At 37.1% G+C, this 18,341-nt stretch overlaps 1 protein-coding gene across 1 annotated transcript in view; it reads right to left on the reverse strand.

The window, feature by feature from the left end:
- Positions 1-3,822: 3,822 nt before the first annotated feature.
- The window catches only part of COL4A3 (collagen type IV alpha 3 chain), a 65,062-nt gene continuing 50,543 nt past the window's right edge, over positions 3,823-18,341 (reverse strand). The window contains exons 40-52 of the mRNA XM_062582389.1: positions 17,344-17,442; positions 16,300-16,350; positions 14,944-15,129; positions 14,226-14,356; positions 13,784-13,856; positions 12,445-12,516; positions 12,188-12,307; positions 10,820-10,918; positions 9,901-10,113; positions 9,014-9,191; positions 7,859-7,973; positions 6,400-6,572; positions 3,823-5,065 (exon numbers count right to left, since the gene is read on the reverse strand). Of these exons, the coding sequence (XP_062438373.1) occupies positions 4,981-5,065; positions 6,400-6,572; positions 7,859-7,973; positions 9,014-9,191; positions 9,901-10,113; positions 10,820-10,918; positions 12,188-12,307; positions 12,445-12,516; positions 13,784-13,856; positions 14,226-14,356; positions 14,944-15,129; positions 16,300-16,350; positions 17,344-17,442 (1,595 nt within the window). The 3' untranslated portion in view covers positions 3,823-4,980. The remainder of the gene's footprint in view (positions 5,066-6,399; positions 6,573-7,858; positions 7,974-9,013; positions 9,192-9,900; positions 10,114-10,819; positions 10,919-12,187; positions 12,308-12,444; positions 12,517-13,783; positions 13,857-14,225; positions 14,357-14,943; positions 15,130-16,299; positions 16,351-17,343; positions 17,443-18,341) is intronic.

Genomic DNA, 18,341 nt, shown 5'->3' on the forward strand with positions numbered 1-18,341 from the left:
TTTGCCAATCCCGTACAGGAAAAAAAAGCTATTATACATCACAGATAATTTCTTAAAGCAGAGAGAAAAAGCTTCTGAGTTTTTGCTGTACTCTGATCAGTAGACACAGTTACATTCTGGAGATGAAAGCGAGTAGAAAAGCCAGAAGTACTGAAAAGTATAATGAATCATGGTGTGAACTTGCTAATTTAGTTCTTTACAGAGGCTAAAAACACTTTTACGGAGGCAAGTGGTCTGAAATACGATCTCTTAGGCATCAAAGCTAAAAATAAAGGTGTACAGCACTGAAGAACTATACATTATTTGCTTCTAGATTTATGATCTTACATTTGGCCCCTGAAACACAAAAGTGTTGGCCTGAGAATGTCTTACAGGCAATCCCCGTCACTCTGTTGCAGGGAGTCCTCGTTTTTACCACTTTTCCCAGGCTCCATGAGATTTACAAACTATCAATAATGATTTTTGTCTTCAAAGAAAGTCCAAAAATTGACCCTTGGAAGCCCAGTAGAAATACGGCCCTTCAGCCATAATTCCCCATGCCTCGTTTTATTTTGAGATCAAACATACAGCCCTTTTTAATCTAATAAATATGATTCTAACTTATAAATTGAGCTGTCACATAATAGAAAGGCAAATATCCTACCACTGCTCTTACCTCCATGATACAAAGTTATAATCACTCTGAAAATGATGGTTAGTTTGACCAATTTATTCTTCATATACTGATGGGCATTGTCACTGCATTACTTTCCTCTATTTTTTTTTTTCCATTAAAGACATCCTGCATGAGGTATTCTGTTACATACAGTTGGTGCTGGCCTACGCTTAGTCATGTCACTTTTAATATTGACACAACAGCTTCCTTCTAGTCTGCAGGAACCTTTCCACGTTCCAAGACATACCAAAAATCAGCTTATCAGTCAAAACAGATGTTCAGTTTACTCCTGGATTCAAGTAGTTAGACTTGCTGCTAATAAACATGCCTAACTTTAGCAGCTACAGCTTCCCAGTAACTTTATTAGACTTTGCGCCTTCTTAGTGTGTTACTGTAACCAATATTTTTACAAGGTATCCTAGGTAAATCTTAGGTATCCTAAGATCTAAGAACAGCCTCATCAGTTATTCTAGTGTAGTTTCATGTTACAAATCATCCCTGTGAGACCACTGCTACGTCAGCTTGTCCAGGCATTATTGTGTATGTCTAACCTGAAAACCATCCCTTTCAGGATGTTCTTCCCATCCATCATTGCATAGAAATCCTACCACAAACCATTTTCTTAAACAGCATGCAATCTCTCTACTGATATTCCTGATTTTCTCATTCAGTGCTTTAAACTGCTATCCTCAAGAAAGTTTTATACAACCCTCTGTTCCAACCTGTCAGTATTATTTTCAGATACATCTTCCTTATTTTCACGCTGAAATCTTGGTAATAATAATGTTGGTAAAAAGTTTGGTAAAAAGTTCTTTTCTTTCTGCTGCACACAGCCTGTTTGTGTGTACTTACAGAATACCCCAGGGTACTGTCATCTATGTGAGGAAACACTGCACATTCTATTACTCTCTCTTTTTTTTTTCTTTTTTTCTTTTTTCTTAATTCTGTTAACAAATTGGGCTTCCTTGGCGGCCAGTTCTTCCCTTTCTTGAATCTGGGGTTACAGTGGTTCCCAAGGCAAGGTGGGAGTGTGTTCACCAGGGAGCTGGCTTCATGGACCAGCTGGGGGCCAGAGGTGACCCCAAAACAGCAAGGCAGCAATCTTTCAGACCAGGGCACCATGCCAGGGCACTGAACTGAGCATGGCAATGCAGTAACCGGTTCTGCTGTCCCTCTCTCCAGTGACCACCAGGCAAGTACAAGGTCAGACCGCAGGTCAGTGCAGGACATCCATTCTGGAGGCCTCCGCAGAGCTTAGATGCAGCAGCTGGACCTGGCCTGGGCCAGGCAAGTGGAGGCTGCGTCCTTCATCATTGTCTCTGTCCTTACAATCCTTTCTTCCATGCTATTTCTGCCAATGGCAAATTGCAACCCACTTGCACTTCATGCACACGATTCAGCTACCCATTAGAATAAAAAGACACGACTCAGTTGTTCCAGATCCGAAACACTGCCCACCACAGGTTCGTTGCAAAAAATGAAAGGAAAGGTATAGACATCCAGCATGTATGTCGACACTGAACTGCTGGATGTCTAGCATAGTCTAGGAGACAGAAGACAAGAAGCTTCCTGAGGGCAAGCTCCACCTACTGTCTTTTATTCAGATGACACTATCATGCATTGGAGTGTTTTTGTATTATGCATAGGTATTGGAAAAGATCAGTAGCACTCTGAGGAGCAAAAAAGCAAGTGAAATTGCTCTTTTTTTTTAGTTAAAATTATCTTTATTTGGTTGTATTTAGCAGAAAATCTTTTTCCTCTTTTTTTTTTTTCCATTTTGCCATTCTTTCTGTACAATATATTAACACTTTGTATCTCTTTAGCACTTTCCAGTTAAGGCTCTCAAAGCATTTACAGACATGAGCTAATTAATCCTCACAACAATCATTAGCAATAAGAAAGTAAAATGATCTGCATCTGCAAGAGAAATAAAAAATCACCATTTTCAAGTTTTTCTCTGATTTTCAGTGCCTACCTTTTAATATGCTGGGTCTGATGATCATAAATGTCCCTCCAAGTTTTGAGTGTTTCAGACTTCTTAGAGAAAGCCTGAGGTTGAATGCTCAAAATCCAAAGTTATTTATGGCAATCTTTATTTAGTAACTTGTTGAAAGACACACAATAAGGGAGCAATAGAATCCAAAACTGGGAATAAGGCATAACTTCCACTTACGTGTTGTATTAGGAGACATAATTTCCTCTTGTAACTTACCTTTGAGTTTAAAATCACAATCTATTCCGTTCTCCTTACATATTATACTTGACATACCATCTCCAGCAGACTTTAGCCTCAGGTACTTAAATTCTGTGTTTTACTAGTAAGTTTTACAGAGGGTCTCCCCAGTCACAAGTTGGATACAGTACACAATGCCTTCGGGTGACTCTAGTGATGCTTATGTTATCTCAGCCTTAATAACAAAAAACCTTCCTAAGCAACAGGTATGGATTTCATCTTGAGTATTTAAAGCAGATTTCAGAGTTTAGGGGAAAATCTAACACATGATTATCTTAAAAGATACCCCCAAACATGATTCAAATGGAAGATTATGTAGCTGGACATGTGTCCAGCTACACAAACATGTAATGGAAGATTAAGTATTAACTCGACATTGACAGTGCCATCCTGTCAGCAGTGCATCTGCATATTCTTCATAAAACCTTGTAAATTCACAATTACATCTGCAAATAGAAGTACTACGATCTGTTCAAGGAAACAACATTTTTAAAATATCCATTCAATCCACATAAATGCTGTATTCAAATTAGCTTCCTCAGAAGATACTGACATAAAAACAAACAGATAAAACTATTCTCTAGTTAGTTTCACTAACAGTGAAAAGTTTAACAGTAAGACAAACATAATGCAAATATTTTAGAAGAAACAATATAAAATTTCACTTGCTTAAAAAAGATCTAAATGAGAAACCTTTGTTATTTCAGTGAATTGCTAGACTCTACATTTAAAATGATGCATTTACAGAACTTTTCAGATGAATCAGACTTCCTCTATAACACTAAATACTGAAATTGACAGTTGTGTGCAAGTATTAAGTTATTAACATTGTAAATGTTAAAATATATTTTAAATAGCCTTGCAAGTGCAATGTTATAAATATAAAAAACAGAGCTACACTTTTATATAAATATATGAGTAAATGAAAGTGCTTTTCAAGTATTTATGTTCATTTACAATTGTATTCTCTTGTATAAGTCAGTGCTCAGATGGTACAATTTAATTATCAATCTTTTTTTATTATTTATTTAAGATGCATGCATTTAACTGGATGGAATAAGTGACATTTCCAGAAATGTTTGTGATAAATATTTAAATATTTTAAATGTGTATATTTTACTTTTTGTTGTGTATTAAAAAATACAATAAAAAAGGAAGACAGATTACATGTGGAATGGTGTGTGCTAAGCTGATAATGCCATGGGAGCCCTTGGGCCATAGGGTAACTGCAAATTCCATCAACATTTCAAATTATGATAGTTCTTCAGTAGAGACAAAAGCATGCAATCATAATAAAGGCCCGATACTGTCAATGTGTTAAGAAATTAAAGATTTTTATAACCTGTTTCAAAAGCCACTGAATCTAAAGAAGACTCTCCAACTATTTCAATTAGCCAGCCTTTAGCCAAAGTTAATGGGAGAACGGAGCTAGTGCATGCCACCACTGTACTGTCTACAGAGTGTAGTGTAGCTACCTTTCTGGCTAGTCATGAACCATCGTATTGCAGTGATACAAAAAAAAATTGTATTCCTGTTTCTCAGCCAGAGGAGGGATGAGATAAGTGGGGAGATACTTGTTTATTAAACAAGAAAACCAAACCAAAACAACCCTAAATGAATCAATATATATTTAAAAGTGCACTGAAAAGCATTTCCTATTGAACTCCATCTCTCTTAAGTGCCAGATTTTCATCTTAAGTTATATCTACTTTGAACACTGAACATCTGTAAGCTGATACTACAGCATTTAGTTTGTCTTGCAGTTTGAAAAGCACATGATGCAAGGCAGCATTAATATCTTTCATTAAAGATCTGGCAATGCCACAGTTTTATCATGAAGATGCAGCTCAGAAATGACGCAGTTCAGGAGAAGACCCTGCAGGACTGTCATTACAAGCTTACTCCAACAAAGTGCTTGGTTATTTGCCAAAGAAAAAAGTCAAACTGTTGCCCTACCTCACCATAGTGCTGCACTGGCAATTTATAATTTTCTTTCCAGACGCAATTGGGCTTTAATAAATTATAGCTCTTCAGAAGTAGGCAATTCTTTTTAATAAAAGCAGTTTTGTACTCCATCAGTAATGCCCATTGTTTAGACTGGCCTTTTCATGCAGACCTGACAGCGGCTGATGATGTTTTCTAATTCTCCTGCTTTCAAAGTCTGTGGCAAAGGTTTCCTAAAAGAAAGGGAAAACAAACTCACTTTTTTCTTGAAAACAGGAGAGGTGATGAAAGTTTTCATACTACCGGATTTTTCTGCTCTTTTCTCTATTCCTCCCCTGCCCCTGCCTCCCCCATCTCTTTTTCTCTGGGAGTTCCTTGTCCTGAACACTAATTTTGATTCACAATAGGAATAAAAAGGGACTACAGTGACATAACTGTGAACTCAAGTACATTCAGACACTTAAATGGGGTTTGCTGCAGGCACTTAGGATTTTCATGTTCTTTAAAACATATTTTTCCCCTTCTTAACATGGAAGGGAATGGCAATGGAAAGTCTATAATTGACTAGATGAGCTCAGTTAACTGCCTTGAGGAAAGAACCAAGTACAAGCAAATATCAGTACTCATGCTGAGAATTAAATCTTCAGAACACAGGGATATATTGAGCTCTATGCATACCCATACGGATAGTCCTGAATTTGTACAGACACTGTAGAAGTACTTTCTGCAAGATTCTGCCTCTACTCTCCTCAGTTTATGACTCCCGGATTACGTAAAACCAATTTTTCTGCATTACAAAAATCATTCATCTTGACTGTTTCATACTAAACTAACATGCAGGGGCCCAATTATGTGCTAATATACATTAGAAATCCCACTGAAATTGTTAAGGGTTTCAGAAGCTGGAAATCAGTATGGATGAAAGCCACGACACACTGATTAGCTTGGCTAATCTGATTTTTAGACACAATGTGTTAGATTTATCTATTCAAATGTAGACATCTATGTTTAAGGTAGCTGCCTTGACTCTTTTACAGCCAATGGACATAAATTGGGGTGGAATTAATCTCTTCCCAGCAAAGGTGTTTAAAATGGGTCAGAATACACTGCATCTTACAAGCACCTGATTCTCCCCTTTGAGGTGAGTTCTGATGTAGAAGCGTTAAGTTAGGCAACAGAATTAATCTTACATTATGACTCCACTCCAGATTCTGAGACAAACTCACTGTCGTGAAATTCAAGGCAAATTACTGAAGACAATGGCATTATAGATGCTTACATCAGAAAACAAGTTGCATTTAAAAGGCTGTTTGGAGATGGAATTACAAACATTGAAATTCAAATCCTTGACTCATCTATGCCTCTTTGAGCTGCTCCAGCACTGTAGAATGACCCTAAGCCTAGCCAAGGGAGATGTCTAATTTGAGGGGAATTACTAGGGAAGCCCTCAGATTAGGCTCTGGCAAGGCAGGCAAGTTATTGGCTCCTTGGCCAGCTGCAGCATGGATGTGATAGGTAAGATGCAAGAAATGAGGAAGAGTAGAGCTGCTGGGAAAGTACATTTTACCTGAACATTCTTCTTGGATTAAGTGATGCCAACCAGAAGCTGTAAGAATTTGTGTAGTAGTTGCACGTCCCCCTGCCATGGCACTCTATGAATGGGATGGCTCGAAATTCTTCCAAGCAAGACCCAGGCGATGCCAATGCTTGGCCGGAAGCTTCTGAGCCAGCACTTGTATACTGTAAATTTTTAATAAGAACTTATCCATCAACTTTTAGTAAACTCTGGGTAAATAATCTTTATAACATACCAGAGATGGTGTGGTACATCTCAGACAAAAAGTCAGCATAGATTAAGTTTTATCAGACTTCTAATAAAGTACCAAAGCCTTATGAAAATTCAAGCACAGTTATAGTTATTTCTTAAGATCCTCCAGAGAACTTTTTCTACTCTGTGAAAAGGCATGAAAACCATACCCAGTACAAAAACTAGAAAGCAGTTGGCATATGTCCAGCTGAAGACCACAGTAACCTAATTACTAATAAGCCAGATGTCCTATTTTGTCTCTGTTCATATTTTTTGTTATATTGATTGCTTCTCCAAACACAAAAAGCAAAGAAGTATTTTCCTTCTCTGATTTTGGTAAATGTTCCTAGAAATACTCCTAAAATAATTTATGACAAGAGATAACTGGCTAGAAACTACAATTAAAATTGGTGACATTTGAAATAAGCAAATGATTTTAACCACATGCTGCAAAAAACCTTTTTTTTCCTCCAAGATATTTGGGGCAAATCCCAGGAGACAAAACAAATTCCACACCAGACTTAAAAAGATTTCCTATAATGCAAATAGGAATGTGGGCTTGCAAAAGGAGTTATTCATTCTGTCATTTACCCTCACTTACTGGCACTCCTATGGCATCTCTCAGAGGTAACAAAGGTGACATGTCAGGTCCCCCAGCATGGATGCACTCTTACTCCCACACTCACTTTTCCTCACCTTGGAAGCACATTATGAACTTCCTCCACTCATATCTCTTTATGGCATCAAAATTGCTGAGGTCCTTCTTTGTAGACAGTGGACTGCTTTTGTTTGTTTTTAACCTTCCGTGGAGTTTGGCCCCAAGATCTGGTCTATAAGAGAACTGCCTGGCATGGAAGTGGTGGTTTATCCTCAGTTACTTCTGCATATCTGTGTTTGTTGGGGGTTCAAAGCCATCCCACTCCCCAAATCTGTGTTTCCTAGAGCTTTGCATGATGCACGAGAACAAGCCAGGTCAGTTATTTCTGTCAGACTAAAATTCTATGGTTTTCCTTTCATCATTTCCCCTCTTCCTCCTGTCACCTATTACTAAGGACAGATCAGAATAGTGTTCCTATGCTTCTAATAGTAAATAAGAGTTAATAGAATTAATATGTTTCTAAGGAAAGAAATTTTCACAATTATTAAAAAACAAACAAATGAGCTAAGAGCAGATGAAAATGTCAATGAAACAGAATATTTCTGGCCTTTATACCCTTACCATAACAAAAGAAAAACCCTTCCAGAGAGACATCCAGCCTTCTGGACATGCAGGAACTACAGTTGTTTGGCTGTGAACTGCTATTACCGTTGCATCTCCCTCACACACAATGCACCTGTAAGAAGAAACACAGAAGCAGTGGTGCAGAGATGAAGGGATATACATAAGCCCCCCCCCCCAATCTATGAGAATAGCTACTAGCTAAAGGAAAGGCTTAGTATAAGCATTACAACTTGCACATAACATTTTCTCTTTTTAATGAGAAGCAAATTGAATCTCAAATACCTGCTTTGCTATCTCTACCAATAACACTATACAAAAATTGGTAAAAGATGGGTATTAGTCTCTGACCATTTGAGCTTCATAATTTTGCCTTTACTAAAGTAACAAGCTAAATTTTACCTTCTTCATGTGCTCACTGCTATATGTTACTGTGGTTTAGATCAAAGTTTGTTATCTGTATGTTAATCTACTGAAATAAAAAAAAAAATCTTTATTTCCTAAAAGAAGGAATTAGGGTGATGGACTACTAGATTGCAACAACTGGGCAGCGCAGGCTGCAAAGCTGAATGCAAAGTTTGCCTTCCCATCTTTCAGTTTACTACTCTTCCATAATTTTTTTAGCTCTCCTTCTTTAGAAGAGCTTCATTCTTAGCTTTCCTAAAGCACCATAGGCTTTAGGTGCAAATGTGGTAGAAAGGACCACATTTGCACAATGGTGCTTCATAAGACAGATCTTTCAGCCACAGCATCTATATACTGACTACAGTAATTATATTAAACTTAACTGGAAGTAGAACTTGTTTTGTACCACATTCCAAATACTGCAGTTGTCTTTATTTTAGTTTAGCTTGCCCATAAGATGCATGACAACAGTTCGTAAAAATACAAAAATATGTAACCAGGAGATGGTGTGTTGTTTTCACATCAGCTATGCAGATTCAATGTGCTGTGGGACCTTAGCATTAATCTAACTTTTCCAAGGGTGTCCCTGAATATCTGAAACATTCAGGTGATTAATTAAAAATCAGGTGGCTGAAATCAATGTTGTACTGGCTGAGATAGGCAGATATTACTCTGAGATTTGCTGTTCAAAATAAATTATACTCTCTGTGTGGCTTCAGGTAAGAAAAATCAAGATTCTTGTACTCTTACCTGCTTATATAGGGTTCTAGTGCTCTGCCAGATATTGGCGCCATGTCTACCGGCATTGCTGCTGCAGTTGACAACCAATACGAATAATCATTGCGAGAAGCAAAACTACAAACATTATTGGTGTTACAGAATAAGAATGGCATGGTGGTAAATCGCTGCAAGCAGCTACCAGCTGTTCCTAAAAATGAAAGAGCGGATAAGAAATTAATAGGAATATAATAGGAAATTATATTTAGCACAGCAAACGAAAGAGACATATAATGGGATCCCAGCTACTTTAGTGAGAATTTAAAAAGTTAGTGCCTACAAAAAGGGAAGAAAATTGTCTGTAGAGTGGAATTATACAAGAGCAAAATGTTTAGGTTAAATACACACACACACACACACACACACACACACACTCTCTCACACACAATAAGGGCTAAGAACAAAATCTATGTTAAAAAATAATAGTGTCTTTCTGAATTGTATCAGTCTTTGACATAGCATCAGGAATACAGTCGCCTAAATACAGTGGCCTCTTGTGTCACTTAAGATTCCCTATCGTATCCCATTTGGTCTCTAAGAAAGCAAGGTACTCTCACAGATCCGGTATCATTACTGGCAGCCCCATTCAGATGTCCTAGCCATTATCTGGCAGATCCCTGTGCCTAAGTAACACAATCTCTTCTGAAAAACATCTCGGGTAGCAAAAATGGAATATAGGAGGGCAAGAGAAAAACTCATCTTTCAAGTCATGATGCATTTTCTCAGAGCAGTGGAACTCTCTGGAGACTGATGTTTGTAACTAATGTTAATTTCAGGTATTTACTGTGAGTTTGGTTTCATGAAGGCAACCTACTGCACTCTACAGAAAACAATCCAAAAATTTTTTACTAATACAGTACCAAGGTCTTGTCCATGTGCTCGTTCATTCCCTTGTACAAAAAGCAGTGAATAACCTATGTAGATCTGTGATGTCCCATAGGGGCATGCAGGAATCTTGGTTGATTGGCTATGCCGGGTAAAGATAAAACCTCTTCTTGTTGGACCAGGGATAGTAACACCTGGTGTTCCAGGTAACCCCTGTAGACCTGGAAAGCCAATCAGTCCAGGTGGTCCTGTGGAGGGAGGGAAAAAATAGGATTACAAATATTAATCATTCTGCTTGCATTCTTACTTTATTTAAATTAATGGAGCCACCTGGGGAAAAAAACAAATCAAAAAAATTAATCATTAAGAAGAAGATCAAAACTGAAAATTGGTAGCATTTCTTGTTAGGTGTATTAGCTCTTTCAGATCAAGTTCAGGTACCTTTACATTGCCCAGTTTTGTGAAATAGTGAGACATTTTAAAGATTCACAGCCCTCTTTATTAAGAGTTGTAGAGTAAAAAATAATTCACAGTGACTAGGCAAATATTTATTATATTCTATGTTTACTTTATATGTTATATGTAATGGATATAAATACATACATATATACACACACACATTTGAGTAGATGTATTTATTCAGTTCCATTGTGATGTCATGGAACACTGATACCTAAGGATTTAAATGGATTTTCAAGTGGGTAAATAAATGTGATTAATAACAGTGAAGCACAGCCAAAGTGTATTTTTGGATAAAAATTGTAAACTATTGTTTCAGCGGTGAACATGCATCTGCTGAAAGCTAAGCATACACTCACATGTGCTTGTAGCCCCCAGCTACTGAGGCTATTACAGAACATCAACATATGCAAAAAGGAAGGATTTACAGAAATTGAGAACACAGTTTATCTGCAAATTTGGTAATACAAGTCAGAGATGTCTTGTTTGTTGTACCTCTTTGTCCTGGAAATCCCCTGTCTCCTTTTGGACCAGGCAGACCTGGTTGACCTGGACTCCCAAAAGTTCCTGGCAAACCTTTTACTCCTTTAGGTCCTAAATTATAATCAGGAGAAAAACAGAGTAATATAGAATCATAGAATCGGTAAGGTTGGAAGGGACCTCTGGAGATCATCTAGTCTAACCCCTCTGCTCAAGCAGGGTCACCTAGAGCATGTTAGACAGGGTTGCATCCAGGCGGGCTTTGAATATCTCCACAGAAGGAGACTCCACAGCCTCTCTGGGCAACTTGTTCCAATATATAGCGATATATATTATAATATATAATACAGCAATAATTATTCTAGTTTATGAATAAAGTTAAAAATCTCCACCTGAATGTAGCTGCATTATAATAAAACTGTGGGTATCAATTTGCTAAGCTTTGAGACTTGGTGTCTATATTGTTACTGTCGCCATATTTTATACCAGGATGATGACAAGGCACTATGGAAGGTGCTGCAGAAAAATATTCTTATAAAGAATAGTTGCAAAAAATTCAAAGGAAATAGCTTTCTCCTTCAGCATTTGTTGTACAACAGAAATAAACTAAAAATATAGTAACAAGCCATAATCATCTCAGTAACTGTTCATAATTCCACAAATAATGCAGGTCCTTTGTAAAACAAGTGTAAAAGTGTAGAAGAACAATTCTGTATTGCCCTCTCTGTTATCCCTAGGGGTTGTCTTTCCTGAGTGGTGCAGACCTTCCAGCAGGCCTGGCTCCCTGAGGAGCTCCCTCCTGCTGAGAAGAGCTGTGGTGTGCAAGAGCATCTGAGCACTTGCTTGCTCTAAATGCACCTCCTCCTACCTGCTCCTCACTCCCACATTCCTCACAGCACTGGTAGGCTTCATTTCTAGTGCCACTGGAGGAGTAGCTGGCCTCTTCTTCCCTTCTACCTCCCCAGACAATCAAAGGGACTATCAGTTTATAATACTATCTACAGTACTATTATTACCCGTGGTATTTTTCCCCTCAAGATGATAAACATATGGAGCAGGATCCTGCTCATAAGAAAATGGTGAATGTTTTGTCCAAATTTTATGTTTTATTCCATTATTTTGCCTAGTCTTATGTTGAGGGAATTACTTTTTCACTTGCAGACTGTGGGGGTGGTAGACCAATGGAATGAGACAAGTTCTGAATATGAGGCAGTTAACAAGGCACCAACAGTTCCTTTAAAGAGAGAGATATTTTTAAAGACAAGTTGATTTTCTGTTCAGAAACATGTTTTCCTGCCAAACCAAAATGTTTCATTAAGTAACACAGACAAATACATATAGGGATAAAAAAAAAAAAAAAAAAAACAAAAAAAATCCTCTCACCTTGTAGTCCAGGAATCCCTTGAATTCCTTGATCACCTGGTATTCCCGGTCTTCCAGGTAGTCCAGGAGACCCCTTGTTTCCTGGAACAGAGAATACTCTCCCAGGTACTCCAGGTGGACCTAGCAGCAAAAATAAAATGAAGAGTTGGTCATTTTATACTAAAAACAAAAAAAATCCCCCCAAATCACAGAAACAGTCCACACAACTAAGCAAGTCAGCTTGTATTATAACAAGAAGTGTTGTAACAGCATGTTACCATGTTGGCCTTTTGGTCCCCTTGGCCCTTCTGCACCTTGTGGTCCAGGAGGTCCTTGATCACCCTTTTCTCCTAGAAAAGGAGATTGGAGACATATCTGGTTTGAAGTGCTAAAACAATTGCCAGAGATTCAGAGGCTTACTTGAGTCCTGCATAGTCCATGCAACCTTCCCAAAGAATAACACAGTAAGCAGACTCATCTGAAATAGTAGAGTGGAGCTCTACATCTTCTCTGTTAATTCTATTATTTATAGGTCAAGTACAGTCAGTTTACAAGATTTTTCTGTGCCTGTCTCCATATAACAGCTTCAGTGATTCTGTGCAGTTCCACTCCATTCAAACCCAACTGTCAGTTGTGCTGATGGCTTTTGAGAGGCATGTAAAGCTTTTCAAACGTGTGAGTCTTAATAAACAATTATTTCTAAGTGCAAAATATGAAGTTTTATCCAGACTATTCTTCCACAGTGGTGCTGGAATTTAAAAAATAGTTCTGTCATCAAGTCAGGAGACTTGACTGACTATGCTATGGAATGAGAGTTTTTGCTTAAGAAAGTATAATTACTACCCACATAGTGACTTTTAATGTTAGAAATACAAATTAAAAATAAACAAAAATTAACATGGAACACAAACCAATGGGCTAAACAGGTAAAGACAATTTTATATCATTGTAATTTTTGTAATTGAAAATGAAAATATTTGAGTGATGCAGATCTGTATCAGATTTAAATCGCTGACTAGAAAAATGTCTAAATTACAAGGATTTTCCAGCCATTTGCTGATCTAGCTAAGCCTCAGGAATACAAAGTTAACGAAGGCAATGAATTTAACAGTTAGTCTGCTGATAATCTAGAGAATGAGATCATAACAGGGTCTATTATGATAGCAAACAGAGGACCCAGGGATTTGTACTGCAAATACGATTAATGCTTTTGAATTCTGTAGCTAAGGGGTTGCCAAAAACCATATCTTTTCATGATGGTGTGGCATTTCACATTAGTTGACTCAGTCCAAAGTCTTTACACAGCACTAGTCCCTGGTAAGCCCCAGGGACAAACTTGTTTTGATGTTGCCTTTAATGGAGGCCATTAAAATTCTAGCCCTTCCTCATTTTGTTTAGGCAACATTAGTTTAGGCAAACCTAAAAAAATGAATTCAAAGAAAATGATGATTGATCAAACCTGCTCCCTTTATGAAGCATCTCATTTATAGCTGACCCATATCTTGCTCTCTTAATAGAAAAGGCTTATGTCTGTAGGACCTCACCTGGCACTACTACAATAACACAACATGTATATGACTGTATTTGGCATATAGAAGTGTATAAATGTATGAATACCTTTTACACCTGGGAATCCAACATATCCAGGATCCCCTCTAGCACCAGGAAAACCTGATCGACCTTCCATTCCCTGCAAGTCAGGTAACATCAATAAATAAACAGGAAGCAGCATTTCCACACTATAAAGTATATTTTCTTTTCATTCAAAATATTCAAAGCATTATGTCTTCAACTAGAAGCATTATTTGCTCTGTTTGTGACAATGTTAGAAATAGCCAGACCACTGTTAATATTATTCTATAACAAAAAACGGACAAGGAGAAATTCACAATAACATGCCTTTTCAATCCATAAAAGCCCACAAAAACTACTTTTCATATCCAGTTTAATATCTTTTCTCTATTACAAGATAGTTTCCCCTGTCCTCCCATGTGTAGTTTTTATGGTAAGAGAAAATTAGCAATGGAGTTAGAAATAAGGAGTATTCCCTTCTACTGACTTTTGGACCTGGAGGACCAATGTTGCCTTTTGGGCCTGTTGGCCCCGGTATGCCATCTGCCCCTCTAACACCTTTGCTTCCTTTCATGCTGGGAGTAGGGAGACCAGGAGGCCCCGGAAAACCAGGAGCACCTATATGGAAACATGAAAGTAAGTAAGCACTACTGCTAATGGCATTTCACAAACATTGTATACAACACAGTACAACATGCAATGACTATTAGGGTACTTTATGTTTACTGTCACTCAGTGATTCCCAAGGAAATATACTGATTTAAAACAAAATTTAACTGCTTTTTCACTAGCCTATTAATTTAATCTGAGATCAGAGTTGAGTTCTTTCAGTCCTCTAAAGCACTACAGTTTTAAAATGTCCTTCAGTTCTAATTATGTCTACAAAACACTCCTGCTATCTCACAGCTTTAAAGTTGGCTCTCAGCTGCCCTATGGACTGCGGAGGAAGAAAGCAGAACCATGGAAGTGGATGAGCTTCAAACTATAGCTTTTTTATTTTTTATTTTTTTTAATTTACACCACAATGCACAGATAACTGTGATGTTCACAATGGTAACATTGCATCAACTGATAAAGAAACTACCTGTTTAATTATGAAGCCCTCTGGGCAGAACCTCTTTCAATCTTGAATGTTGGACAGGCTAAATTCTGCTTTCAGTTATCAGTATACCATTTCAGATAAATAAGGAGTTATCACAACACACCTGGTCTTGCATCTGTACCAGCAATACCTCTATTCCCTTTCTGGCCAGGAATTGCCATGCCTGTAGCGCCTTGGAATCCAGGGAATCCCATCAAGCCAGGCGGTCCAATGGGTCCTTGATCCCCCCGACAACCTTTCATACCTGGTGGCCCGGGAAAACCGGGCAGCCCCATGTCCCCTTTGATTCCTGTAGAGTTTAAATATTACATAATGCATTTCAGAAGTGCTGTTAAAATGTTGAGATAGTGTGACAGCTTTTAAGAACAGGAATACACAGAATATGTGCATTTATTGTGCTGCCAAGGTGGAATTCAGCTTTTTTTTTTTTTTTTCCTTAGTACAGAGAAGCCACAAAAGCAACTTGTGGCAGGAAAGGAAAAAGATTGTGGGAAGACAGGACTTATTGCAATGTAGTGTACAAACTGCTTTCCTTCTAAAGCTCCGCTTCAGAGTTTGTTTGTACAAAGGAATAAACTTAAAAGGAGAGGATAGAAAGACCACAGTATGGACTATTTCCTTATGCAGCAATGAAAAAAGCTACCATGGACATCAGAACTTGCAAATTCTATTAAATTAAGTTCCAGCTAAAAGTATCAATATGAGTGCTGTAAAATAAGAAAATACTCCAGACAGACTCAGTTCATTCTGATGTTATTCTTAGGGAGAATGGTTTATATATGGAAGGTATGGAGGGGGGTTTTTGTGTTTTGTTTTTTTTTTTATGTAAAGCAAAGTATATTATATGCTATATATTATATATCACATATATAATATACATCATATACATCACATATATAAAACATAACGTTGTATATTATATTATAGTATATACTTTATATTATATTATATACCTTGACTGTGATTTAACCTGTGCTGGTGAAACATGCAGTAGAGTTCTCTCTAGGTTTATTACAAATTCAAGGTTTCTCTAAGCAATGAGTAGATTGTGATCTTTGCCAACTCTGTGATAAACTAGTGCAAATTCAATCAAGTCTAGAAAACTACAATGTAATCCAAAAAGATTTGGATTTCTACCAGTTCTAGATGTACAAAACCTAAAAACTAGGAAGTGACTCCCTAGTCAATTGTTTTTTCTTGGGACTGTGTCAATAGAAAAGGACAGATGGTAACAAATTAAAATGCCATCACTGTACCTTTTTTTAAAGTCTTAACTTTACAAGCAATAACTCTTGGCATTTAATATATAGAACCAAATCACTGATCATAAGCGCAGAATCACCTTTTATTTCTTCCAGCTCCCTCAGTGCCATTCCTTAAGAAGGATGCAACTTAAGGACAAAGATGACAAGCCTAGTATTTAAAAATTAAGCTTCTGATCTCTGAAAAGACAACTCACCTTTACGACCAGGAATACCTCGTAAGCCAGGGATTCCTCTGCCTGGTACCCCTACAAGATATTAAGTCATATTATACTCAACAATCTTGAATAACTGCTAGAAAACATCATAGTTCCTTAAAATTTCATACATTCTTCAATGTTCACTGAGTCAAGACTGATATTTTGGTTAAATGTAGAACATCTTTATTGCTTATTTTCTACTGGTTCTAGCTAGAAATACAAAAGAATTTTTAAGCTTTTCTTTAAAGTGAGAACTCCTATTTCCTTGTCATATTTGAGATAGATTCTGTAATACTAGCTTTGTCTTTCTTTCAGAGGAAGGAGCAGGAAAAATTGTTCATTTAAGTTAGTTACTAAGAAAAATAAGAGAAGAAACATGAATACTTAAAAAAGAAATGACATAATAGTGATTACTGAAAACATAATATGGAAAAGCTTACTATATACTAGTGAATATCTGCTCAGTATCCTTTTCTATTCTCACATACAAAGAAACATCTTCACTGTAAAACATGAAAACATCTTCTGTCAGAATGCAATGGAGAAATAAATCTGTGGACATTGATGACATCAGGAGTGACATTTAACGGAAAGATTTTACAACACAAGGGTCAGGTCATATAAAACTTGACTGCTGATCTGAGTGTGATCATTCATCACTATGATCCCTTTTATCCTATTTCTAGATAAGATCCAACGCTCCTTCTTTAAAAGGATTTTGGTTCTTTTCATCAATTTGAAATTGAACCCCTAACTGTTAACATCAATACTCAGGCTCTTGCAGACATTAACATTTGGGGGGAAAATTATGACAAATCATATGTATAATAGAGAAGTAATGAATGCATTTAGGATGTTGATAGTATATACAACAGTAGTGTAGAAAGCCTGTGAGTTATATAAAAGTTAAGCACCTTCTGCCTATCAACATATTTTTTGCTCCAGAGAAGCTCCTTAATGATCCTTCCCAAAACTGACAAGAGAAAGTAGAGAAAGAAAAAAGCAATTTTAAAACAGAATGAAAATATTCCACTGCTGTACCTGGTTCTCCCTTATTTCCTGGGGTGCCAGGCATACCATCTTGACCTTGATTACCTCTTGCACCAAGAAGTCCATTTTCTCCAGAGTCTCCAACAGCCCCTGTGAATTATAATGGGCCAGAATATCATTTTCACATCTCCCTTTAAAATGCAAAATAATAGAAGAAACGAGTCTCCTTTATTAAAATTTTATTAGTGCAGCTACTTCAAAAATAGTTGTGGTAATATAAACATTAGTAAAGAGCAGCATCTCATTTTTATTGAGCTCTCTGGACTTCAATGGATTTAGGATCCTCACTATTTTCACAAGCAATACCTTCCTGTCTTTCAGAGACATTTTAGGACCCTGTCTTTGATTTGATCCATGCTGCTGAGACAGGCAGTAGAGTTTTTCTCTCTAGGTTTATTATAAATTCAAGATTTCTCTAAGCAAAGAGTAGATTGTGATCTTTGCTGACTCTGCTGATAACTAGTGCAAATTCAATCAAGTCTAGAAAACTACAACATAATTTAGATGTTCATCTGAATATGAAAGAATTCAATGCTCTTTTTGAAGACAAGAGCCGGCACTCACTTTATTAAAGTTTGTATTGTATACCTGTCTGTCATGGCATTTATACATTTCCCCTTACATATATTTTAAACAGCTTGATCTTTTCTGTTGCTCTAATAACAGCAACACTGTCTTTTCCCTCTTTCTCCTCTAACTGACTTTCTTGTTCTCCTTGTCTAGTTAGATCTCTATTATTCTCTTCTAGGAGGTAGAGCAAGCCTTTCTTACTATTAATGTGGATATTACATCTCCTTGAGACTTCTGATTGAAAAGAAAAAATGAAAAGTTTTGCAATAATGAAAACAAAACTAAAACATTTTGCCTGAGCTGAACTGATACTTTAAAAACAGGCTGGTAAGGACCTTAGCTGAAACTGGAGAAGGTGAACAGAGCCTCATACCCACATGAACAGAGACTCCAACTTCAGCTGCAAGAGCAAGAATATC

The sequence above is a fragment of the Rhea pennata genome, chromosome 9 (genome assembly GCF_028389875.1).
Source record: "Rhea pennata isolate bPtePen1 chromosome 9, bPtePen1.pri, whole genome shotgun sequence".
Lineage (NCBI taxonomy): Eukaryota > Metazoa > Chordata > Aves > Rheiformes > Rheidae > Rhea > Rhea pennata.